Below are 27,500 nucleotides of genomic sequence, written 5' to 3'. Positions count from 1 at the left end.
GCGCACGTTTGCTCGCGCGCTCATTCCGGGCGCGAACACCCTCTAGCGCTGCACGGCTCCCGCGTCGCCACAGGAAAAACTCTTTTCCTCTCACTTCGGCGTGGAACCGCCGAGACTGACTGAAAGGTCCGAGCTCCGGTCTCCGCTCCGTCTGCTCGCAGAAAAGTGGCAGTGTCGTCGGGCTCGAGGAAAAGGGCTCAAATGCAGCGTGTTGACAAGGACGCGCGCGCGCTGCCCGTCGTAGTGGAAACGCAGAACGTCGGCGGCTTTTGAGAAGAATCTGACAAGAAAACACACTTGTTTTTTTTTAATTATTATTATATTATGTTCTGACTACCTTCGACTAAAAAAAAAGAGCTCGGTATTGTTGTCTTTCATGGGATAAAATCTGTGGACAAGTTTTGAGTTCTGAGTGAAGTGTTCGCGATGGACTGGCATTTACGCCGCGTCGCCGCGTTTTCGCGGTGCGGACAACGAGGGGGTTGACGACGCTAAACGACTTAAAGTAGTTTCGGGAATTTACAGGACATTTGCACATTAACTGGGGATCCCGTGTTTCTGTAAAAACCGGTGTCGACATGGGTGCCCCGCTTCATTTTTTAAAAATGACTTTTCATCTAAGAATTTGCGTCGTTTTTGCATTTATTGGAATAACGTTATCAGAGCCCGGCCATCCCAACCAAGGTGAGGTACCATCTTTTAGCTCGCGTTAGTTAGACACTATGAAGTCGTGTATATTGTCGGAAATTCTTCATGACAGCACGACTGCTGTTATGTAACGCTTAAAACGCGAAATGCAGTCGCGCGTAGGAAATGTTATCTATGGCTAAACCTCTTCGTACTTTCGCTTTGTAAACGCCAACTGTTTCGATGCAACGGACGCAGCGGACTTGTTGTTACCGTAGGCGTGAGGTAGAAAGTAGCCCCGTGTGTGGTCTACTGGTTTTCGGCTCACCTTGCGTGTTCATACTCATCCCTTAACCGAAGCACGTAAGCTTACGTGTTGAGCGGTATGTGCCACAGAGCGCAACGAAAGACCCACTGTGTGGAGTCTGATGCGCTTATGAACGTTTCACTTTCCTAGGAACAAAAACAGTTGTCTCTCTCTCATACCGTACACCGTGTGTCTGTCTCTTTCCGTCTGTCTGTCTGCTCCAGACCACAGACACTAAACCCATTAACACATCGTTCATTTCTAGGAACCATGATCGGCGACAGTGTTTGGACAGTCAGGTGTTCCGTGGATTGAAGGTCATTATTTCATGTTCACAGAGAAGAGTAAAAAATTAATTTAAGGTTCTTATGAAATTTAAATGCATGATGACAAATTTAAGACTCACTCGTTTTGACTAAACCCAGACAAGGCTGCAAAGCGCCAGGAAAGCAAACGAGCACAACGCGCGCGCGCGCGCGCCCGTGTGTCTGTGTGTGTGTGTGTGTGTGTGTGTGTGTGTGTGTGTGTGTGTGTGTGTGTGTGTGTGTGTGTGTGTGTGTGTGTGTGTGCGTGTGTGTGTGTGTGTGCGTGTGTGTGTGCGTGTGTGTGTGTGTAATGGCAGGAGATTGAGAGAGAGAAAATGACAGTGAGAGCAGAACATTTGGGATACACTATAGATAGAGATGGAAGATTAAAGCCATTTCTGGTTTGCAAAACTGCAAGGAAGATAAAGTTCTTTTCCCCTCTTTTTGTAAGTCATTACTCATCCATGTTTTCTGAGAACTGTGTGGAATGGTTGTGGTCTCTGGATTTGTTTGCAAAACCTTTAAGTGTCACAAACTAGTCTGGTGAGCCTACTCCAGTGGCTTTGGACTCCTGCATGTCATTAGGGGTGGACAGACTTTATGTTTGAACAAATCATAATAAAGAATAGCATACTATATTATTATTATTATTATTATTATTATTATTATTATTATTATTATTATTATTATTAATAATAACCTTGCTTGCTCTTTGCTCACTCTTTTAATTTTGTTGTTTACATTATAACTTGATTCTTATTGTTTGTGATAGAACAACGCCCATCTGTCACAAAAATACAGACTTGCAGACTTTTGTCCAACAGCTTGATGTTGCTTATGATTGATGTCAGCGGAGACAAGGGCGGATAAAGCTTTGCTTGAGCTATCAGTAGACGTGGAGGCATTTACATAACTTCTTGTAAAGAAAGGAAATCTGATGTAAATAAACATAATCTCTTTATTTCTAATGATTTCTAATGATAGATAGATAAAGTTATATCTGTTTTCTTTAGCTACAGTATGGTCATATTCAAAAGACCTGGCTACATACTTTTATGGCACAAATCTGGCCATAATCAGACTCTACTAAACACTTAGCTGGATAACATTTTCAAAACTGCATAAAGATCTCAGGTTGAATATAAAATAAGGGCGGGGTCAGTGGCCTCTAGTGGTCTGGCTAGCTGGAGAGAAAGGCAATTTTTTTTTTGTTGCCCATTTTACGCATAAGGTTTGCGTGACCTCCAGTAGCACTCACTAGTCTGCCCCAAATAGAGAGCTTGTGTGTTTGTTGGCGCAGGCAAATCTCCCCACTTATACACTGTTGAAACTTGGACATTTGGATGGTAACGTATAAAGTAGATACGCACACATAGCCTCCACTGTATTCTAGACCCCTCCGTACGGTCCCCACTGCACCTGTGGTCAATTGCAACGTCGTCAGGTTCATCTTATGGGTGCATGTGCACGGTTACAGACCATCACCCGTCTGTTGCCACGATTGTTCATCTAGTCCGCTCATCACCGGTCATTTCCCGACTACAGGAGCACGTCCTGTCCGGATATTATTTGGGTGGGAGACTGTTCTCCACAGTGACAATGACATGATGGGGTCATGGTAACGGGCGCTGTGCTGATATGAGTGTCAGGCACAGCGCTGTGGCTGGAGTTTTTTTATACTTGTCATTGTCGCTGCTGCATTGAGAATCTGCCACACAGAAATATCCCGTCAACAGCAGACCTGCGGTCCAAAGTTGACCGTCGATAGAGTCGGAGGAGGGCTAGCACAATCTGCGTCTGGCAAAAGGTGGACTATAATTCTTGGCACAACTGCAGTGGGGTTTTCATATCAGTAAACGTGTTTAATAACGTGCGGGTGAAGTGTTTTGACCCATTCTTTTGTGCTCTTGTTATTAAATATGCATATTCCTAATTCTGTGCCCTGTAACATTCGTTCATGCAAGCATCAGCTGCACCCACAGGTTCTTTGGCCATATATAATGAGATCGTCTTCTGTGTGCCGTCACTGATAAACAAATCCACTGGATTGTGGAAACTGGTTTCACGTGAATCGTTTCTTTTACATGGCACCTTATTTTTAACTATTTTAAACTTTAATTCCTTCAACTGAACATTGCGATCTGGTCTTATATAGTCAATACATTTCCTTTATTTTCCTTTTTGATGCCCTGTTCAGATGGTTTAGCTGGCTCTGTGAAAAGCTCTGAGTTTAGTAATGTGGATAAGCTGACATATTCCTCGTTTTCAGTGGTTTCAGTCTTATAGTCTTGTGGTCTTTTTTCAGTGCAGTCTAAAGCCTTTCTTGTCAGCTGCAGTGATCTGTCCTTCTCTTCCTAAACTGGATCCATGCCAGATTCCTAAAAGTCACGTTGATCCACTTCAGCCAGCAGTATTTCACCTCTGCAGAAGCTCACCTCTCGGATTCGACGCATTTATCAGTGCAGTAGCGCTTTTCCAAGATGATCTGGGATTAGCTCCCTTTCCACCAAACACCTAGCCTCAGCTGCTACAGTAACAAACCTCAAAACCGATCTCAGTTCAGTGGCCCCGCTGTAATCAGTCCCACGAGCAGTGATTGGAGTGGTGCGGTGCTCTCTGCATAGCTCTCTTTTCACCCCTCTACTCCGCGCATTAGCCTGTCCTCTAAGCGACTGCTTGTCACCAGTGGTATTGAGAGTGGATAAAAGCCCGCCTAATCCACTCTGAGACAGAGCGACGCCAATAAGGGCACATAAACGAGGCTGGGCTAGGCTGCTAGAAAGGGGGAGGGGCCAGAGATGGGAGGGATGGAGTGGAGAGAGGGAAGGGAAAGTTGGGGGACGACAGAGGGAGAGAAGCATGAAAGAGGCCTAAAATGTGGAAGGATGAAGGGAAGGACTGACAGAGAGGCATGGAGGGAGGGAGAGGGATCAAAGGAGACAAAGATGGAGAGAGAAAGAGTGGCAGAGAGTGAGTGGGAGACAGTGAGACAGTGAGACAGTGGGACAGTGAGACAGTGAGACAGTGGGACAGTGAGACAGTGACTGCTGTGTCTAAGAGGACAGCATTGTTAAATGATGCCTGCAGTGACCTCATCTCGTGCAGGGATGGGGAGACCCAGTAGTGCTCCTGTTGTGGCGTGGACTGTTGTGGAAGCCTGTAAGCATCTATGCTTACATGTATGCTTATGTGCATGTGTGTGTTTGTGCATGTGTGTGTGGTTGCATACACATCCTGCTCTTTACATCTTTCTTCTTTCCTCCTTCTCTGCCTCTGATTCTCCCATCTCTCTTTCTCTCTCTCTCTCTCTCTCTCTCTCTCTCTCTTTTTCCCATCACTGTGTGTATGTCTGTGATAAAAAATGAAAACAAAACTGTCTGAAAAATGTGAGTGCTTTGACTGGCCACCATAAGGGAAAAAAACCCCTGAAGATTTGAAAAATATTGGCTTTTGGTTACTGAGGATAAGGTTAAATTGAGGTGTAGCAATAGCTAGTAAGTAATAGATTGAATACACAATTCTGCGGTGTCTGTGCATCGTGTGTGTATTGTGAAGCTGTTTTGTTCCTGGACTCCACTGTCCATCAAGGGCTATAGTAGGGTTTGATGTTTGTCTTGAACATGCGCTAAACCCTGTTCTATTATGTAATTAGGTTCCCTCCTTTGTTAAGGAGTTGAGTATATTAGTGTATTCAGCTACTACACAGGGGAAGAGCAAATACCAGTAGAAACTGCAACTCTCTATGGACCGAGGTGATTACCAGTGTAGTGGATGATGCAATATACTAGCTATATCTTCCTCTATCACTCCTACAGCTGTCAGTTGGCAGCACACTGTGCTTCTGTCAGGAACACACGAGCGCGGTGGTGAAAACAGCCTGTTCCATTGTTCTTCCTCCATTCCAGTGACTAATTTGTCATAATGATACACACTTTGTCTCAATCCTTCTTACACTGCCTGTAGACCCCCACCCCCCCCAAAACCCACACCTCCGCCTATGGCTTGTGCTCCACCATGTAGCCACGGGACTCTGAAGGCTGCCCAGGTATCTTCCAGTAAAGAGCTTTGTAAACAATGGGATCGCTCTGTAGCGGGGGCCAGTTAGAGCTTAACGTTGTGTTTATGGCTGGTGTCATTGCCGCGTGGAGAGCTTGTATCGATTCTGCAGACACACAGGAGCCGAATCTCTGGGGTTTCCACTTCATACCTCCAACACTTCAATAGCTCTTTAAAGAGAGAGTTAGGGGGGTTTGTAGAGCTTTGTAGTGCTACTTTGTGTTTGTGCTTGCATGTGTGTGTGTGTGTGTGTGTGTGTGTGTGTGTGTGAGAGAGAGAGAGAGAGAGAGAGAGAGAGGGAGAGAGAGAATGTCTTTGTATTACTCCAAGGTCACACAGTAGTATCTTGAACTTGAGCTGGATTTTAGTTTTGTTTAATGTATACGTGCCTCCCCTGGTTGCATGTGTTGCCAATGCTTGGGCCCTGTGCAACATGTCCACTTCAGTAGGTCCAGTCTAATGCTTAACCTTTAATGGTGACTAAGATTTATAGCATTTATCAGAAGTCAGCTTTCTTGATCACGAGTAACTTGATCGTCTCCCTTCCTCACTCAAGCACACGGCCCTGCTCTTTGTCTTCCCCCTATTATAATAGGAATCAATTTGGAAATCACACCTTGACATTTTGCGAGCGCGGTCACCACTGCAGCGGTGGCCTCAGCCCTGCCTCTCTCAGCCCGGCTAAAGATCGCTAATGTGCGCAGCACCGCATTATCGGCTCAATTTATCTCCACCATTCCACAAAGGAATCATTCTTGTCAAGCTGTGGCATTCAAATTCCAAATGTCACCTCCTTTTTTTGGGGGGGGGGGAGTTTATCTTCCGCTTTTTTCTTCATCAGCTTTATCATTCCGATGAAAAATAAGAGAGTAAATGATTTCCATGGTTTTGGGGGGGTTTCTTATCTCTCTCTCTCTCTTTCTCTCTCTCTCTCACACACACACACACACAATTAAATTTATATATAACAACACAAACATTATCCTCTCTTTTCGCCAATATTTAAGTGCCAAAGATTAGTTAGAAACTACCGGGAGAAACTAGGATTATGTTCAAAATAACACTTAAAGACTAATCAGAGTTTCTTTTGCACAAGTTTTGCAAGTATGATATGCTGATAGAAATAAACCCCATTCCTTATCAGCAAGTCAGCTCACACAGAAACAGACTTGAAGGCTCATTGTTAAGTAACCCATTTAATGTTCTAATAATCCATGCCAATATTCTAATAATACAATAAGAAAAATGGCAAACACTAAAATAGCTTTTTCTTTTTTTTTTTCTATTTAAAAAGAGAACACCATTTTGCATGAGTAAACAACTCTCCCTGGAGAGCCTTGTTTTGTTTGAAGCTGCTGGTTTCTTAAAGACCAGCCCGGCTTCTGGGACTCTGCTGCACAGCGCTTCTCTGCCAACGCTAATCTAACACAGCTGCCTCTACTCATCAGTGGGTGGAGGCCTGAGTGATCTTATAAGAGCTGGGCTAGAGGCTCAGGGTTGGAGTTCTCCATCACACCCCAGGGTTTCAGCATACACCTGAGTTGAGAGGGGGGAACGCACCCCGTTGGGTCATGTGACTCTTTACCTTTACTCATTGAGGATCAATGCGGTCATCAATGGAGCTATGGGCTGATGATCAAAAAGTAGGGTTTTTAACAAGCAGGCCAATCTATTTATATCCCAGAATGCACTTCTCATCAGCACCACAGGAAATATAGAGCACCAGGTTTTTATCCACAGGAGGTCAGCCCTGCCGAGACACTCCACAGAGATGCAATTTCAGCTAACATACATCATGTTGCTTTTACAGTACACACACACACACACGAACACACACCCATGCACACACACACACCCATACATATGCATGCATGCACACACACACACACACACACACACACATACACACACATACATTATCTATGACTAGCAGAATGCCATCAGCATTATATTAAACTGCATGTGTGAATAGCTCTGTATATTGCATTAGCGGTGGGCATTATTTGTGCTCATACATGCTGTGCCAAATGTAGCTCCAAATACATTTGGATACATTAGGATTAGGCCAAGCCTAATCATAATATTGGTATGACAAAATATCTTATATTTTGATTTTCTTGACATTTTAATAATGTTGATAATTATGTTATCAAATCCGTTGACATTTTTATTGTTCTATAAACCTTAGAATAAGGTTTTATGTTCAAGTTCAAGTTCAAAGAGGCTTTATTGTCATTTCAGCTATATACAAGTACACAACAAAAACGAGACAATGTTCCTCCAGGACCATGGTGCAACACAAAACAACAGTGCAACAGACAACATGCTACACAAGTGCAAACAATCCAATATAGTGCAATATGTGAATATATGTCAAAATAAATATGTGAAAAATGTTGGCAACATGCCAAATAACAGGCAGCATAGCCGTCCTATGCATGTGTTAGATATTTTTGGTTAACGGCGGTCTGTGCTTATTTATTTATTTTTTCTCGCAAGTTGACTGGCTCAGCAAGGGTCATGTGACCTCGACCATCTTGTTCTTAATGCCATTATGTTTAGGTTAGCTCTTTTTGAGCTCGGAGCCGAGCTCAAAATGGAATGTTGCGATAAAATGCCGTCTTCACGCCTCACGGTATCAAACGTCAGGTTAAAACAGGTCCCCCAGCCTCTCGGCAGGCGTGCTGCCCTAGAAGCAGCCCCTGCTGTAACGGCGGCGGGAGCGTTCACGCACTTTTGTGTGTCTGCTTCTCTTTATTAGATTTTTTCATATTTTTTATTTTCCGCTGGTGCGTGTCTATCCCCGCCCCTCTCTGTGCCGCACGACGGGCTCTGGATTCGTGAAGACAGACACATACGACATCCACCACTCCCAGCGACTCTCGCCTGACGTCTCACTCTTTGCGGTGCAGCTGCGGAAGGCGAGTGACAAATGTTCGCCACTGGGTGAAGCTGGCGGATCTTGTCAGCGGGGTGGTTAGAATCGCGCCGCTGAAGTCAGGAGAGTGCACTCAGCACCTTTCTGGCAGTACCGTTCACAGATGGCCGCTTCACACGTTTACCCTGGCCTTTTTAGCAAGACTGGGGTTTTTTATGTAGACTAGGCCCTTTAAAATGCCGGACACAGTTTCAGCTTTCTCTCTGACCCCACATGAAGCCTGTTCAAACCGCACAGCAGTCATCAATCATTTACATTTCCCTTGCGCTTTTATCTAAGCAGACTTACAGTTACAACTTGAATACAGCTTGAGGGTTAAGGGCCTTGCTGAGGGACCCAACAGTGGCAACCTGATGGCAGTTTGGCTTGAACTGCCAACCTTCTGATTACTAGTAAGGTACCTTAACCACTGAGCTACCACTGCCCTTAATCAAGCCTCCAGGCTTGAAGCTTTAACAAGGCCACATTTGTAGGAACAAATGAAACCCTGTTATCCACGCGTATGTTTGGCATGTGCACAAATAGTCCGCTTCCTGTGAATAACCATTTGACCATTTGTGTTTAAACAGTAATGTAATTCTTGTTTGTAATTCTTAATTCATAAACAGTAATGTGATCATTTCCGTATCCAGTGTTTATGTGACGTGTTCGACAGCAGTTATAGAAAGGTAGGGTGAGGAAGGTATGGGTCTGACACTTGAATTAATACCTTGTGTGCGCTAAATAACAAAGTACACACAATGTAGAGAAACACTAAACTATTCCTACTATTCCTGATTTTTTTCTTTCTATATCAGTGCACCTAAAACACCTTTACATGTTTGCAGTGATGGCTAAAAAGCAGATAATGCTACAATGTGTTCTGTGTAAACTATATAGGTCATACAGGTATTAGGGTGTTTACATTACAGTACAAAGATGTTAAAAAAGGAATACAATTGCTTTTGCCATGCCTGTAAATGTACACACACACACACACACACACACACACACACACACACAAATAAATAAATAAATACATGTGTCCAAATGAGCTTACTAAGATAAGGTTTACAAATGACTGAAAACCAGAGTCAGCTGCCCGGCACAAAGTATCATTAATGTTGAGGTTAGTTCATTTCCTGTGGTGCTAAACAGGTTTATGTTGTAGCATAGTGAACAGCAACCAAATAGCTAGTGCAGACAACACAGAAACATAGCCCATTTATAGCTTTAAGAGCATTTTGAGCGTGGTGACAGAAATATTTGCCATCAGTGGGCCTTAAGGGACAGTCTACATCCTTTAGATATAGCTATGTTCTGTTTCGGTTCAGATGAGATCAAATTATGCTAATAACCGACCTCCTTTCTGATGACCTTGAACACCAAACAGTGTTAAACAGAGCTCTGTACTAAAGTCTGTGAGTTATCTTGCCACTGGGCATGTCTGAAATGTTGTGGGAAAAACAATTCATATTCACAAAAGCACAGTTTTCAGGGAAATTCATGGGGTCACACTTCATTGGAGGGGTGTACAAATTACTATGCTTAAGTGTGATTAGGAACAAAGCAGCACACAGTCAGGCACAGGGGCCCCAACATGGTAGTGTGTATTGCTGGCAGCCACTTCAATATAAAAGTCCCCATGCACCTTTGAGGATGCAATCGTGAACAGAAACGTGTACCATTAAATTAACGAGCAGATAGTCGGTGAACACGAGCTAAAAATGACCAACTGTGTAATTAAACGGCCTGGTTCAAACCATTAAGGTTTCATGGCTTGTCTCTCTATGCTGGAGCTTTAAAACAGGGATTAATGCTGGGAAGAGGATGATGATGATGATGATGATGATGATGATGATGATGATGATGATGATAACTTGTCTCTTTAAAAGGGGGATGATACAAGGGAAGTTCTGGCTACGTGGACTCATGATGCCACTCCTGAAACCAGCCAAAAAATAAACTAAAAACCAATAAAATAACAAACATTCAACCTAGAAATGAGTGCTGTGCTTAAAAGGAGACCAACATGTCCACACACAGACAGTTGATAGCATATAATGCAGTAGATGATAAATAGGGTTATTTTTAAGCTTGCTATAAACCACATGATCATTTCTTTCTTATTATTCAGGTTATTCATTATTGTCCTGCACAACATGGCAGTGGGAAGTTTCCAGTAAGTTACAGCTGTTCAAAAGTGAGGAGAGCCACCCTTTCCTAGTAAAAGCATACAAATCTAGAGGGTGCTACAGTGCAGACATTCAATTTTAACACAAATTTCATGTAGTTAAATAGTGAATGAGGAAACTCGGAACTAAAACGAAATAACTTATTTATGCAAGTATTTACGAGACCTTACTAGCCTTATGCTGATTAATGGATTAGGTTAGTTCTAGACATTAAAGTTTAAAGTCAAATCTATAACCAAGTGGCTTCAGTTCCTCTTGAAGTTTTACTGTTTAATGATTCATTTTAATCTTCTTTTTTAACAGTCTCTTGCCCAGCGTTGGCCACTTTTGCTTTGTATACTTTGCACCTCCAAGGAGGTGCATGAGGAATCAGGGCCTGCAAATAGTTCAGTGGCTCCAAGGCTGTTGGACTGGCAGGCTGTATGGCTGTGGTAGTGGCTGGGATGCTTGGACTGGCAGGCTGTTGGGCTCTTGGCTGCCATAGATGGTAGCGGCTTACTCTGTGAACTGTTTCCCAGTGCCTTAGCACCTACCTCTACAAATGAGGGCTCTCCAGCCAAGTTCAAAAATAGGGCAGATTCAGGTCCTGTACTCAGGCTTGGGACCAACTCCTGCCGAAGGAACTCCTCAGCTGTGGAAATCCTTGGCAGCCTAACATTTGAGGTCATTCCATTTTTATTTATTTATTTTACTTCCAAGAAATTTCAGTAGCTTCCTATAATCCGTTTTCTGGTTTGCATCAGTTAGTGGAACATTTTTTAAGACTGAATCTAGTACAGGTTTATATTGTTTTCTAATCTTTTTTGTATCATAATTTAATTTTATTAACTAAGACAATCTGCAAATTTGTGGTGCCACCCAATTGAAATGATTTTGAAGCTAACTAGTAGTGATAGTAGTAACTAGTAGTAATTTAGCACTTAGCAAATATTTTTGTTAAGTGAGAGATTTGGTAATTTAGCATTTCAGGCACAAATGTAATCAAATGCTTAAAATTAACCAGTGCATCCCAGTCATGTTCTTTTATACTGGTCTATCAGACAGCTTCCCGCATTGATCAAATTTAGTATAAAACATGCACTGAAAACTATGAGAAAGACATTACAGAGACATGAACCACACATTTCAGTTTGAGGATGTAATGGAACAGACGTTACTGTCCTCAGCGATATTCAGTTTTTATAATCTGCTTTACATTTAATGTAACATACTGTGAAATGTTCAAATCAAATAAAATGTAAATAAATAAAACATAACACATTCAGTTCCTTTAATGTGCTTCCAGCAGCTTTGAATGCAGATGCTCCATTGAGAGCTCTGTTTAGACCAGCGTGACGCTTAATCGGTTTCTGAGAAACCCACATAAATCCCTAATGAAGTAAGACCAAATCTATCACGCTATCTAAGTTTACTTGCAGACATGTTTAATCTCCCTTTTACCAGTGGGCGAAAAAAACCTTCAGCGCAGAAATTTAGGGATAATTATGACCCCAGACATAGACATTGGGTCTAGACGGGGTGTAATAAGATTTAGGGAGCCCGGCCAAAGTGCCCGGCACTCTAATTCACCTCTCAGTGTTTGGGTGCGGTGCGCTGTGCGGATCCATCACTTCCAGTCACGACGAGCCGACATTGGCAGGCAGATTTGATTATGGCATGCCATAGTGCTCAGCCTGTCTGCAGATGTTTAGAGCACTCATCCCGGCCTTTTGCAGACACTCTGTGCAGCTATTAGTGTAGCTGTCTTGTCTATTTAACACCCAGTCTGTGTATCACCAGCACGGATATTGTTTGCATAACATCATGACGCGTAACATAACATAATGACATTTCGCACCGCACACTCCTACCACTGTCAGATTTCAAACATCCCAGCTTACTCTAATTTTAACTTACCTACTGGTATTAATGTTTTTTGCTCTTCTTTTTTTTTTTCTAGTACAAGTTCTGAAATACTGGTTTAACACCGTGTGGGGGAATGAGTGACACCCTCACGAAACGCCTCAAGCGTCTTGATATACACGCCGTATTGACAGACGCTGTAATTTAGCGTAGGTGTGGGAAAGTTGAAAACTGCGCATTCATTACATCAAATTAGCCCACGCCGCCTCGCCGCAGCCCAGCTAATGACTCCGCTGTCGCCCCAGCCGTCACCACATGCCACGCAGCACGGCCATGGTCCCTGCCGCCTGCTGAGGGGCTAGCCTGGCGGTGTAATTAGCATGTTGGCTAGCCTTGCGGTGCAATTAGCATGTTGGCTAGTTGGCACATGTCAGTAGTGATTTCCTCGCAGCGTTAACAAGTGTCGAGGAACAGTTCTCAGTGTGGTGATTTGTAGCCCGTTTGTATTTAGTGGGCCGTAACTTTTTCACTGCAATGCTGTGAAAAGTCCTTTTGCACGTTTGGCTTCCCCACACAGGACTGAGGGCAGCCACTGGTAACTGTGGACACAAGTATATTTTATACAATTGACCCTAATTACTTTTTCTTCTCTCTCTCTCTCTCTCTCTCTCTCTCTCTCTCTCTCTCTCTCTCTCTCTCTCTCTCTCTCTCTCTCTCTCCTTCTATTCGCTTGCTACTTTTTTTTCCTGCAGTGGTTCTGTTGGACACCACAGCTGTACTGGGCGAACTGGGCTGGATGACCTACCCAGTGAACGGGGTAAGCGATAACTATGATCCGTGTCTTTTTCAGGTACCTCTTCAAACACTGGTCTGAGCCCAATTCTGAACCTGAAGCATATGGCAAGGGGTAAGTCTGCCCCGAATGCCAGATTCGGGCTAGCACCTGCACTGATCTGCTTTCAGGAAACTGGCATATTGACAGCATGGCCCGTTTCAGAGGTTCTGATACTCAGCCATTCTTTAAAGTGGAATCGAACAGTGCCTGCTGTTCCACTGCTTTCTCTGCAGAGCTTAAATGCCTGGTGATTTTCTCCACCATTTTGAAAATTTATCTCATTGTGAAACCTCAAAGTGTCTATTGTGAAAATAGCTTGCCACCTAAAACACTAAATGCTTCCTGGGTTTGGAGCATCTTATTTGACACCAAGAAAGCCAGTACAGCTGATCTCAGATCAGGTCTCGCCCTCAGACGCTGGTTTTGGTTGTTTAATTTGCAACTTTTTGCAAGACCTGATCGAAAAAACAGCCAAATTACGACATGCAAAAACATGTAACTGTTGCTCATGTTAACCACTTTTTGACCAGGGGCATATTAGTTCCAGTTCCAGTCAAAGATCTGTTGGGCTATAGGCTAAAGTACAAAAACATTGTCTTGTATTTTCTTTCAGATTAGTCTGAAAATTAATTCATGTAAAGCTCCTCTGTACGATTTTATGGCCATTTATACCATTGTCAAACATTATATTTCTGCATGATCCTTGGAGTATTAATCTCTGCAACAGTGAATCGTGTTATAATGAAATTTAATCAGACTGAGACACTATTGGTAATTCAGTATGTATGCGCAGAGCTTTATAAGAGGTAATTAATACCACAGCCCTCAAACTATTTTCGCATACAATTTTCATCCCTTTACTTTGCCTCCCTTCACGTTGAAAGGAAATATATTCATCGGCAGTTTCCTGCAATTTCTGTACATCTCAGAACAAAGGAATAAAGTCATGTTGTTTAAAACCTTGAAGACTGTAAAAGAAGCCTGCCAAGCTCTGACAAGTCCAGGCATGCTGTAAAACGAAGCCCCCCGAACAGGCCTGCGTCTGATGGGGTTCTTATTGTAGAACCACGGAGGTCTTAAAGGGATTTTAACGACCTACTGTCAGATCAGGGCTCACGCGTGCGGTAAAACACAAATGCACCAAAGGTTTTGTTTAAAAGTCCAAGGCCACACGTACTGCTGGTGATTACAAAATGCATGTTGTATCGTGATGATAATTATTTCTCAGTCATAACTCATAAAAGGAAGAGGGAACATTCAAAACTTTTAATAACACATTTGTGTCTGCAAATATAGCAGGGCATATTTTTGTTATAGTATGAGTTTGACTTTAAAAATTATTGCTGGCGGTGTCATTTGCTGAAAAACAATCCCTGATGCATGTTTGAGACTTTTTTTTTCAATACAATACAAAAATACAAAGCAAGAAGCAACTGTGACTGTGGAGAGGAGGAGCAGGTGTTAGCATTCAGGGGACATGAAGCGCTGCTGGTGTCGCACGGCCGTGGACTCAGGCATGACCCCTAGAGAAGAGTGGACTCACCTCGGGGCTTCCTGCATAGGCTTTATGGACTCTCGTCCCACTCAGCCCTACGCCAAAGCGCCTTGTAATGAGTGTAATCGTTTGAGCATAATAAACCCCACTGACACTGCAGTTTCACCCAAGACCAGGATCAATCAATGCCCGGATCCGGAAAACTGTTAGAAATGGCTGTCTTCCAGCCCGGCTCCAGAATGGCATGACTGGCTTGGGGAGTTGGGGTTTTTTTTGTATCAGAGTGCGTGTAAAATGACCTACTATGCACTGGCGGGTGATTTCCCACAGGACCCGCTGTGCACATCTTTGCATCGGTTCGGCTCTTTCTGCGGAGCCCATGTTGTGAGAGGGAGGCTGATTTCCCCGGTAACACTGCATGAGTTTTCATTTGCGGCGCAATAACAAGCCGGCGTGCACCTCTCCGATCAAATCAATAATTCATGCCATAATTCCCTGGATGTAATGTTACCTGGGCTCACAGTGGTACTCTCCCATGCTCCCATGCTCACACTTTACATCCCTTCTTCCCCTTCTCTCTCTCTCTCTCTCTGTCTTTCATTCTCTTGTTCTGTCAGGTCGAGGTATGTCATGTTAATCAAAGTCTCTGCTCTTTTTCGTTTTTTGGAGCCAGATGGAACACACACCTTCTCTAGCCTTGGGAGACTTCTCCTGCCATTTAATTTGTTTTCTAGTAAAGCAGGACGAGAGTTTGTTTTGTTTACACTGACACAGACATGTCCTTCGGGTATATTTCTTTCTTTCTCTCACTCTTTCTCTGTCAAACACACACACACACACACACACACACACAGTCTCTTTTCCTCTCTCTTTCTCCCTCTCTCTCCATCTCTCTCTGTCTCTGGCCTGCTTTCTCTCTTACTTCCCCTCATTCTTTACCTCTCTCTATCTCTCCCTCTCCCTCTCTCTATCCCCCACTCCCCCCAGTATGCTGCAGCTGGTTTGTTTGTGCTGTTTTGTTCACCAGTCTCCTGGCTCCACTCCTCTGAGCCTCCCTCTGAGCCCGCTCTGTAATTACTAAATGTGTCATGGAGCCTCTGTGATTTCTCACATGCTGTATTCGGGAATGCAGATTTCCACTCTTGCGTTTCCAATGCAGAGGCAAACATCCCTGTAATACCTGCACGAGGAGAGACTATGCAGTTCATGTAAAACGAACTTCACAAAGGGCTAAATCAGGAGGCGCCGACTTCACTGAGCTGAGACGCGGTGAGGGAGTTACGCACAAGTGGCATAATTGAAAAGAATTAGTGTGGAGAGGTCCGACACAAGAAGGCTCGGCTTGTTTATACAGCAGTAGACAAGCACATTCCAGAGTGTGTGTCGGTAGCAAAGCCTGTCACACCACCAAGCTCAGCCGACGTGAGAGTCCGTGTGCGCTGTAAACACAAACATGCACTGAACCGAGAGCAATTTACCTAGAGCTCTACAGTAAAATCAGACACTGGTGGGTGACCCGCTTGAGGCTGAGGGTCCTGCAGAGCTGTAGTGGTCAGCGTCAGACACTCGAGGTGTTCACTCAGTCCCTGCTTCCGTCTTGGCTGTGCCCATTTCTGTCTTGGCTATGCTGTCTGTTTTGCTCAAATGTGAACTTAGTGAACTTTTTTGGTTTTCCTTACATAAAATACAGGACACCTGTCCATTCATGCCCCACAGAGTGAGTCTTGCTCAGTGAAGAGCAGTGGTATTCCCAAACAGCACGAGAGGGGCGGTATTCCCAAACAGGGATCAAGCCCCTCAAATCCAGCAGAAAAAGGGACATTTAACAGTTCAAGAGTCCACCAAGAGTTCAGAGTCCATCAAATGGTGATTAATGATCTTGGAAAATTCTCGCACTCTCCACCGGCTGTTGGTAAGGTTGACCTTCTTCTGAAAGGCCTGTCTGTCTCTCCCTCTCTCTTTCTCTCTCCCGCTCACTCTCTTAATCTTTTCAAAGCGAGCAGTTTGCTGGGATGTGACTGATTTATCCGTGCTGTTTCAGGAGCAGTCATATTTAGATGTGACAGGCGCACCTCACTGAGTAGCGCCGGCTTTTATCGGCGCGGAAGCCGAGCGTCTTTCAATAGCAGGCAGTGGGTGATGAGGGGAGGTGTCTGGAGACACCGGCGGGCAGACAGGTAATGTAACCTTGGACTAGCGGACCCCTGCTCCCTTGAAGAAGTCCTTTTCCATCATCCCAGCGAGGTAAATCACTCCGAACCCCCCCCTCCTCCTCCACGCCCTACCCCACCCCTTGCCGTCTGCTGGCGCCGTCTCCCGCACGCTGCCGGCTCTTCTCGCGGCCATCCGCGATTCTGCTAATGCCGCCTCATGTTACGCTCGTCTGAAGATGCACTTCGCGGGCGTGGAGATGTGATTGCCCCCCCCCCCCCCCGCCCTGCAGTCTTTAGATGGAATGGATCGGCGGTTGAAACGAGATACAGCTGTTCGATGTGGGCGGGAACGTCCGTGGCGAGGCAGGTTCGCATGCCTGTGTCTTGGGATGTAGCGCAGCGTGCCCGCCCCGAACGGGATTCTCCCCCAACGTCGCTGCGATCTTGGCTGCAGGGATGTCCAACCTTGATCCCTATAAATTTTCGGCAGAGAAAAACGCCGCCCCTAATTCAGATGGAAACGCCGGAGGCCCATCGAGTCAAAGCACGTTCCTGTTTTCATCCTAGAAACGAACGGAATCCAGAACAATAACAGGGCATCTGAGAAAATCTGGACAGGTATACTAGCGTGAATTTGGGGAGGTACACTAACGCGATTACTTATTGTAATTGGCGAAACACGGCCCCTGAAGAGTGTGTGCTTCACAATGGAACACCTGTGACTGGTCGGCCTATCACTCAGCAGCAGCACATGTTATGGGCCAATGGGCTGTGATTCATTACTGCATGCTTGTATACAGTGGCAGACGCACCACTAGAGGAATTCTTTCATCGCAGCAATTGTGTTTCACAGAGGCAAACAATCGCCAATTAAATATACGAGTTCAATTAATTACACACCCTTAATGCACAGCCTGTGTGGACGACATAGGAACAAGAGGCAAAACGCTATAATTGTATCAGAGCAAATCTTGTTCCCATTGTAAAAACCCGCAACTCACTGGAGCTCCAGTTTTACGCACTCGCAGGGCTGTTATAAAAGTGACTGATGCTTCCCGGGTTGGGCTGGATTGATTTTGTAATGTGCTGTGGGGTTTTTTTCAGGATGGGGGGAGGGGCTTGTCTGGGGAGGGAGTGGCTTGTCTGCGAGGGGAAAGACCTGCTCCTGAAGTCCCCATCTCAGAGGTATAGTCAGAGCTGAATATTTTGCGTCCCCCTCCTTTACGGCGAGGAACTACCCAAACGACACAGTAGCAATTGTCTGGATGCTTTTGTCTGGGGCCTCCGTGGGTAACGCTAAGGTCGTATTTCAGCCACTCGGGGGTTTTCAGAGACAGGAGTTCTAGGCAGTGTGATGTTAGCATTGTAAATGAATGAATGCCCTAAAACCGGCTGCCTTCCAAAAGAGCTGAAAAACAATTTCCAAACCTCCTAGGCCACATTTGGTTTTTATTTCATATGGTGTTGAGGTGCGTCGCCGCACAACAGGAAATTACTGCCACTCACCTCACACACACACACACACACACACACACACACTTATACTTATCCACCCCTTTTCTCCCCTTTCATCCCACTCTGCCACGGCCGTAATACCGCGCCGTGCAAGCGGGACGGTGTTGTTGTTTAAACTTCTCATCTCGGAGCCGAGCGCGGGAGTTCAGTCGAGCTCAGTACACCACTATCCACAAACGCAACACAGCAAGTGACAAATAGCTGCTGCTTCTCATTTGCATACCCAATCGTCCTTGAATCTTGTCGTATCCGTTCCCCCCCCCCCACCCCCACCCAGGAAGCCACTGAAGGAACATGCGGAGGATTAAATGATTCATTGGTTTGCCTTTGCGCGCTTGCACGTATCAGATCGTCCGCGGCGATTAGATATCCAGGACATGACAATGTTTGCGGAACCCATCACACTTTAGTTAAACACCAAAACCACCGCTGGCTGTTCTTCTTCCTGACACGCGGCTGGGAAGGCAGGGACCGGTGTTTGAACGGCGGCGGGAGAGCCCTGCGTCGAGAGGCGTCCGGGAACGTTGCGGCGCACCCCCCCCCCCCCCCCCCCCCCGTTCATTCTCACGCCATTCTGCCTCTTTTCAGCCGAAAACGTGTCCGCGCCTGTCGCCAGCGTGTGAAGAAAAAGGCTGAAGATATCACGGGAGAAGAGAAGAGCGGGGGGGATTGAAGTGGGGCAGCAGAGAGTAGACGTGCGAAAGGAGGACAGGGTGACCCCTCGGCCCCCCCTGCCAGTCCACCTCGCCCTCCGCGTCCATCCTCGGCTCCCTGCCTTGGTGAGGCGCAGCCGTGAGACGGTAGCTGTGCCGCTTCATTGTTGCGCTCTTCGCCCGAGACATTCTTCTCACTTAGATATTTTGTCTAAGGAGGAGATGGTGTCTCTCTCTCTCTCTCTCTTTCATGTATTTTCATGTATGAAAATGGAAAGCAATAGTTCGATTTCATTCTCTTTACCCTGCACTCTCTTCTCTTCATGCGAATATTAAGTCTTTGTAAAACAGAGATCAGTATCGGATTCTGGGATGTAAAAACAGTCTGAGATAATGCAAACGGAATAAGACAAAGAGGAGACTGAGCATGCGATGACCCAAAGGGAAACCATCAGACTCTTCCAAGAGCTGAATGAAACATTTTTCACATTTCTTTTTGGCTAATCTGGAAGGCGTGGACAAAATTAGATTCTTTTTGCACTCGCAGATATCTTGTTAGGAAATCTCTATTGCTTTTTGTGAAACCAGGGGTGACCAGACTAATTAGAACTTCGGAGACCCAAAGTGTGGCATCTATAGCCTCCGATTGCAGGTTGTATTTCTGGCCCGGCTGTGGAAAAGCGGCTGCTTTGAAGTGGGGGCAGACGTTCCACGTTTATAAATAGACTGGGGGAGCTGTTTAGGTTATGCTTCAGAGTTTAAAGACGTGCACTCACACCGAGATTTATTTATCAAGTCCCGCAATGGAAGTGCGCCGACGAATGAACCTCTTCTGGTGTTAAAATGTGAAGGGTGTGTGGGTGTGTGTGGGTGTGTGTGTGTGTGTGTGTGTGTGTGTGTGTGTGTAATAGATCAGTATGATAATCACGGGCTAGACTGCCATCATAACTGTCATTATCATAGTGAATCAATGACTTTCTCTGATATTACCTGAAGAACAGAAAAGTCAATTCATCAGTTATAGGGTCAAAAGGACAGTGTCAGTGTCTCTTTCTTGAAGCACTTTCATTACCCAAGGTTAATGTGTATTTAATAATTAAACAATAATTAAATTCACGCTCAACCTTAATTGTATTTTCATTTGCCCATGGCGAATCTGCAGCTGATGTATCCCCCTTCCCCTGATAGCGGATCTCGTCTTTCGACAGAGGCAGTTCTGTTACTGTCGAGAGCGGGGTGCTCTTCCAGAGGAAACAGACTCTGAGCTTTGAAGATTCACGCCCATGGCCATGCCCGACAAACACAAATCCATACTGAATTAATAGACGCCGTAACTGTATTGAGTGACTGTGGAGATGCTACGTTGCAAAAGTCCCTCGTTCGAGAGTCTCATTGGAAGATGGTCAAAACCGGTTTCGAATAAACGTGTTCAAAGGGTGCAAAGGATGTGCGATCATTTGATAAAAGGCAATTCATATTCCAAGTACCAAAAAAAAAAAACCTTCATCAATATATTTTCTATGTAAGACGCAAGAGTGTGGTCAAAATACTAGTGTCCGTGACTTCAGAGCACCGCGGCACGACGGCAACAACGCCCGTACCTTTGTAGCCGTACGGTGAAAGAGCAGGCGAGTTTGTGCGCGCCCACTCGTCTTCCCCTCTCCCCCACTCCGAGCGAGAGCACGGCAGACCTCGGATGCGTATTGGGCGCCTACCGCCCCTGCTTGGAAAGGCCTCCGAGCTGCTCGGCGTCCGAGCCCCAGAGAGTCCTCTTCCATGTCTCCTCTACGGTGGCAGATCTGCTAGATCTGGGCCGCACCTGTGTCCCTTCCTCTGGACTCCGGGCGACATAATGTGATGTGTAGCGAGCGATTTCAGCCTCATCCATCTCAGGCACTTTTATCAGCGGGCGTGCCATCTTAAGCCGTCCTCTGATATCTTATCCCCAGCGCTAAGCCCGCTGATATATCCCCCTCAGCCCTCCAGGAGATTTAAAGAACGCCGCCACTACACGCCTCTCTCTTCGCTCCACTGCACGCACACACACACACACACACACACACACACACACACACACACACACACACACACACACACACACACACACAAAACCCAACCATCAACAGTGTTGAGATACCAGACTGAAAGGAAAAATGGGAGCGAATGGGATCTGGCATTATGATTTTTTTTCCTCCTTTTTTTGATAGAGGCTCAGACCTAAGCGTAAATATGACAGGAACGATTTCAGACGGTTTGGATATCGGACAGAAGCAACGCGAACATTGCCGGGTCTACCTCATTGATGCGCCGCGTATATGGCAGATTTGACAAGAAGTCAAATTTCGGTCCAGAATCGGGTCCGGGAACACACCAGAATCAAACCAGACTTCGATTATGATTTTTATCCTAATTGAGCAACTTCAACAAATCATTTACGCCGGCGGACCACAGCTCCAACGATGACAAACTCCGCTAATGTCATTAATAGCGCATGTTCAAACGCATTAATGTGTTTGCTCGCCCACACTCTCGCTGTGAATGTGATTTTAAACAAAGCTGCTGTTTTCTACAGCTGTCGAGCAGTGCGAGGGCTCCGATAGGGCGCGCCTGTGATTGAGCGGCTATTAGAAGAACCTCCGTTTATTATCGCCGTAATAGAAACGGAACGAGTCAGAAGCTCCCGCGCTAATGAAGCGCGTCCCCGGTAATTAATTACAAAGAAAAGAGAGAAAGGCGCAGATAAATACAGAGAGCGTTCAAAAAACAGAACAAACCAAAACAAAACAACCCAAAAAACGGCGAAAACGAAGTCATGAACTTGAGGTGACTGCGCCTTCATAGGACCAGCCAGCGGTTTCGTCTGGGAAGAGGACCACAGTTATCCACAGTTACGTCTCGGAGGTGGGATACGAAGCTCACTAACGGGTGGATAGTTACTGTGTACGAGACGATGAAAGACGAACACGACGTCTCCGGACGTCCATGTAAACTTCCCTCAGCATAACCCGTTTAAAAAAAAAACCCAGCTGTACTGCTGGTGTCTGTCACAAGGCCCCGAGTCACGGCTCGCGTTTCAGACATGCGCCATACTTGTATATAATCTGTCTGTCGGGCGCACTGCAGAGAGGAAAGGGATTCGGGCTGATGGTGTCTTTTGCTGTTTTTTCCTTGTTTTGGTTTGTTGTTGTTCTGAACGGATTTCCTCCCCAGAAAGCCAAAGAGAGACTCCGGTCCCGCGTCACCGTCTCCCGGTTGTCCCAGCGTGACAGCTGGTCCGTTCCTCCGGAAGAACGCACGTGTCTCCCACTAGATATAGCACAAAATGTCCCTAACAGCATTTCAAGAAGGGCTGAAACTGTGCTGAAGGCATAATGGTGTAAAGTCTGCGGGGAAAAAAAAAATCTATTAGGCGCTCCCACAGTATCAGAACGGGACAATGTCATATTGTTATGAGTGGAAAAGTACCTCTTATATAAGAGCGTTAAGAAAAAGCAGACGTGCACGTCTCACGGATGCGGCACACGCCGGACGGGCTAAGAATCGACTTGTTGTGCGTAAGGAATGGCCATCCGTGAGGTGAGCGCCTCCAAACGTGAGGTAAGACGTGCAGCGGGGCTTTCCCACTCACTTCCACTGACGCGCTGTCCTACTGTTTTCAAAGTCGAACCACTTGGAGGGTCACGGGAGAATCACTCACCGCACACTGTGGCGTCCCCTTCTCCCTCGTACCTTCTCTCTCACCACTCTTATCTCCAACGTCGTCTTCATCTGCTCCTTCTTTCTCTCCAGGTTTACCGTGTCCCCTTTTGTTATCTCCTTGCCGTGATCTGCCCCTTCACCTGTCTGTGGCCTTCTCTCTCCTCCCCTCCCTGACCCCCTGCAGTGGGACGCCATCACAGAGATGGATGAGCAGAACCGGCCCATCCACACCTTCCAGGTGTGCCACGTAATGGAGCCCAACCAGAACAACTGGCTGCGCTCCAACTGGATCTCGCGGCAGGAGGCGCAGAAGCTGTACGTGGAGTTGCGATTCACGCTGCGCGACTGCAACAGCATCCCATGGGTGTCGGGCACCTGCAAGGAGACCTTCAACCTGCTGTACTTGGAGGCGGACGACCCGCATGGGCCGGCGGCGCGCTTCCACGCCGCCGACTACGCCAAGGTGGACACCATCGCCGCCGACGAGAGCTTCACGCAGACGGACCTGGGCGACCGCGTGCTGCGCCTCAACACGGAGGTGCGTGAGCTGGGGCCCCTGGCGCGCAAGGGCTTCTACCTGGCCTTCCAGGACGTGGGCGCGTGCATCGCCCTGGTGTCCGTGCGCGTCTACTACAAGAAGTGCCCATCCACGCTGCGCAACCTGGCCGCCTTCCCTGACACGGTGCCGCGCGTGGACTCGTCCTCGTTGGTGGAGGTGCGGGGTGCGTGCGTGGAGCACGCCGAGGAGCGCGACACGCCCAAGCTGTACTGCGGCGCTGACGGCGACTGGCTGGTGCCACTTGGGCGGTGTGTGTGCAGCGTGGGCCACGAGGAGAGCGATGGACTCTGCCTGGGTGAGTGTTACTGCGTTGATGCCGCTTCCCATCCACCTGCTCGCTCTCTCTCTCTCTCTCTCTCTCTCTCTCTCTCTCTCTCTCTCTCTCTCTCTCTCTCTCTCTCTCTCTCTCTCTCTCTCTCTCTCTCTCCCCCTCTCTCCGTCCCGCCCTGCTGACGCTTTTTTTGTGCAGCGGAGGAGAAACTAAGTTAGTCCGAGGAAATCCGGGCCTCCGTCTCAGGCGACTCGAAAGCAGATGAAAGCAGACGGGAGAATGACGGCCCGGGTCCCTCGCGTGGGCGAGGACAGCGGTTATTAAGACATCAACGATTGTGGTCTGCTCTCGCGCCGCGTCCACCCGTAGGGAATCTCTCTGTGCGTGTGACAGGCAGTGTAAAATACCGGGCATCGTTAAACGGCCTCCTCGTCGCCGCTATTACGAGAGCTCTTCGGAGACTCTGCGGCACCCAACAGGGCCTCGCTCTACCTCCCTGCTGCTCCGCCCATGACTCACTGTGCCCCCCCCTCTACTCTCCTCCTTTGTCTTCCTCTCTTTTCAGCGGTGAGCCGATATCGACGTCGTTTCTCCCGCTGCCTCCTCTCGCTCCCTCACACGTTGCGCTCACGTTTGCGACGAGGGGTTCCAGACAGCATGTCCTCACGCCCCCCCATCCACTCGTGATGGCAGATCATCTCAGATATGGTCCGGAGCCAAAGACCAGGCGCGCGAGCGATGCTGGAGGCCGGGGGCTCCTCTCTCCTGCATACCCCCCCCCCGCCTCCTGCACCTCCCTCGCCGCACCTCCCTCGCCGCACTGCCATCTGCAAAGCAGATCACTCCCCCGATTAGCACGGCGCTCCGGCCCGCACCTGTCAGAGTTCCCGTCAGAGAGGCCCGGCTTCAGGGAAGCTCCCGCCGCAAAGTGAATCCTTAAGCAGCTCCCCCTGCCCTTCAGAGTCCAGCCTCACACACAGCCTCTCTCTCTCTCTCTCTCGCTCTCTCTCTCTCTCTCTCTCTCTCTCTCTTTCTCTCTCTCTCTCTCTCTCTCTCTCTCTCTCTCTCTCTCCCTCTCTCTCGCTCACCTTCCCTTTCTGCCTCTTTTCTCTCTCTACACAAATACATCTATATCTTATGAATACATATATACATGTGTGTGTGGGTGTGAGTGTGTGTGTGGGTGTGATTGTGTGTGTGTATGTGTGTGTGTGTTTTTGCATAATATCTCCTGCTCATCTCTTCTTTCCTCTCTCTGTGTCTGTTTCCTCATCTCTTTTACATTCTCTTCTCTCTCTCTCTCCCTCTCTCTCTTCTCCCTCTCTCTTTACTCTCTCTCTCTCCCTCCCTCTCTTCTCCCTCTCTCTTTACTCTCTCTCTCTCTCTCTGTCTCTCTCTTTCTCTCTCTCTCTCTCTCTCTCTCTCTCTCTCAGTAAGGGGGAGGGCTCTTCTTTCCCCTGCCAGACTTCTGTTGTCATGACATTGAGAAGCGGCTCCTCCTGATGCAATACTTCACCTGGCCCATGTTTCCACGGCACATGCTTAAGCGGGCCCACAGCCTCTTTGCCCCTCATGTTTGGAAGCTTGTTTGTGTGTCTGTGTGTGTCTGTGTGTGTGTGTGTGTGTGTGTATTCATGCAGTTCCCATTTTCAAGTTATTCAGCTAAAAAGGCACAATGGATGAAGCTGTCCCGGTTCTTTATTACCATACCTCCTTACAAGCCTGGCCAGACTGGCTGTGTTATCTTTCCGTGTTTTTCTCTTTTGTTACGCTTTTAGGGAGAGTGTGTTGGTAACACTGATAAATCAGCAGGTTGCCCCATCCTCTTATCAAGATGCCCCTGATCAAGGGGAGAGTCGCCCTCAGACGGTCTGCCTTCTCCGAACGGCGCGATATTTTCTCACGGCCCGTCGGCTTTGGATCGGAGGCTGTTGCTAGTCTCTCCCGCCACTCCACTCCTCCATTATTATGCTGCTCAGGTCGTGAACTCTCACCCCGCTCGCCGCAGCCAGTAAGGTCAGACAAGCGCCAGAGGCACGGCAGGCCGTGTCGCGCACCCTCGCGTTTCCGTGCGCCAGATCTCTGACGCCTACGCCCACGAACACTTGTCGTGAGATTTTTGCATGCTAACATGGACGGTGGAAGTGCGCAGTAATCCTACAACATGCGAGAAGGCATGTAGAGCGCAAACGCTGCTATTTGCCAGAGCCCCGGGGGAGCTTTACTGCAGCCTGCATCGGCCACCTCCCACTAATCTCGTGCTGGCTTCGTCAGGGCGAAGCAAATATCGTAGCAAGTGTGTTGTTTACCAGCAGTGCCCTGTCATGTCAGCGGAGCTGGAGCTTGGCTCGCAAAAACCCCTTCTGCAGAATTTCAGTTCCTCCGTGTTAACTGTTAAGTGGCTTTGTGAGTGGCACATAGGTCTGGCAGAAAATTGAATCTGGTTAAATGAATCGTTAATATAATAAGCGGTTTGTCTTACGTAAGCCCCTCGGAAACACCCGTCCCAGCCGCTGTGGCTCTCGAGATCTTTGTGTAGCAGTTAGAATGGCCAGTGGGCGTCCGTGGGGTCATAGGTCAAAATGGCTTGTATTGGTTACATGTGCATGACAGAAGAGAACGCTCCTCATGAGTCCACGTGGAGCCATTCAGGGTTGCTGCGCCCCGACACTTAAAGTCCGCGCCGTGTTCCATTCGCGTCTGCAGCTGAATCAGTCCTGCTTTCCACAGCCTCCAGCTCTGACCGGCCCTCTAATTACTGTCATTTGTTAGATTCACAGCTAATTTACTTCGGATTGTTTCCTCCACTTTCCGTCTCACCCCTCCTTCTGCTCACTCTCGCACGTACACACACACACACACACACACACACACACAGAAAGAGAGAAAGACACACACCTGCGCTCACACCCACACGCACACTCACTAATGCTCATTGGGTGTTTTAATTAAACAGTCTGCTAAATTAAGCCATGGTTTTATCGGAGTCTCCTGACCTTAAACGCGTAGCCGTGCTGGGCCTCTCGCAGCAGTGACTGGCTGAAGATGCCTGCAGGCTTTGGAATCGTGCTTTACACACCATCAAAGTTTGCTTTTGCTCTCGTCCTCCTTGACGATAATAAAGAGAGCTTGGCGATTAGACGGAAAACTCGCTCCAAACGAAGCAAGCCGCCGTCATCCGAACCGCGCTCTGATCAGAGATTCTAACTTTTGTTTCCATTTTGTTTTCTCTCTCTCTCTCTCTCTCTCTCTCTCTGGCTCCTTCTCCCTCGTTCCTTGACTCCTGCTCTCCCTCCCTCCCATCAGCCGCCTCCCCCCCGTTAAACGCGTTTAGCGCACGAGAGCAGGAACAGATGCACAAGCTCTCCACAGCGCGTCGTCTCACCATTTCATCCAGATTACAAAGAAGGTGCAGGGAAGGGAACAACAATAGCATCAACAACAACAGCATCAACAACAGTGACAGCAACCGCTGGAAAAAGTTCTCTCCCTCCTTTAGTTTGGTTCCTCACTGCAGGCTGAAGTCGCGTTTGAGGAGAGTCCATCTTGGCAGTAGATGAGACAGAACCACCCCCTTTTTTCACACGCTTTTTTTTTGCAGAGTCATCGCTTCCTCAAGGCTTCAAACTCTTCCCTCAGTTTGAAGCTGCTGAGTGTTTTGATTTTTTTTTTTCTCCCCTAAGTCTAAGCAGTGTAGCCCGTGAGAGAACCGCAGAAAGTGGAGGTTGTATCTCCGAAGGGCGTTCGCAACCAATTTGTTGATTTCGTTAGCAGCCTGACAGCATCCCAACCACTCCCCTGACCAGCAAACCTGACGGTGCGTCTGGACCCGGAGCCCTCGGGGGCATGGGCCTTTCGCCATGCCGTCCGCCGCTAAAAGCCGAGAAGCTAATGTACAGAATCGACCCTCCTGACCCAGGTACAGACAAAAGTTCCACTCGGGCAGGATAACGGACGCCCCAGCGGGAGCAGGGCGGCTCCCCGCGCTCAGACCACAGGCGGGGGGCGGGGGGTGAGCACCAGCTCACCAGACACGGCGTCTGCCTACAGGGGCCAGGAAGTGAACAAAGG

The 27,500-nt window shown here is 47.3% G+C and overlaps 1 protein-coding gene across 3 annotated transcripts in view; it reads left to right on the top strand.

The window, feature by feature from the left end:
* The window catches only part of epha6 (eph receptor A6), an 83,962-nt gene that overhangs the window by 289 nt on the left and 56,173 nt on the right, over positions 1 to 27,500 (top strand). For all 3 annotated transcript variants that reach the window (XM_081701633.1, XM_081701634.1, XM_081701635.1), the window contains exons 1-3: positions 1 to 684; positions 13,002 to 13,066; positions 22,784 to 23,453. The exon at positions 1 to 684 is cut by the window's left edge. In XM_081701633.1, the coding sequence (XP_081557759.1) occupies positions 579 to 684; positions 13,002 to 13,066; positions 22,784 to 23,453 (841 nt within the window). In that variant the 5' untranslated portion in view covers positions 1 to 578. The remainder of the gene's footprint in view (positions 685 to 13,001; positions 13,067 to 22,783; positions 23,454 to 27,500) is intronic.

This window comes from Electrophorus electricus, chromosome 18 (genome assembly GCF_041902795.1).
Source record: "Electrophorus electricus isolate QZ-2024a chromosome 18, ASM4190279v1, whole genome shotgun sequence".
NCBI classification, from domain to species: domain Eukaryota; kingdom Metazoa; phylum Chordata; class Actinopteri; order Gymnotiformes; family Gymnotidae; genus Electrophorus; species Electrophorus electricus.
Note: the sequence above shows the minus strand (reverse complement) of the source record. Positions and strands in the feature narration are given on the sequence as shown.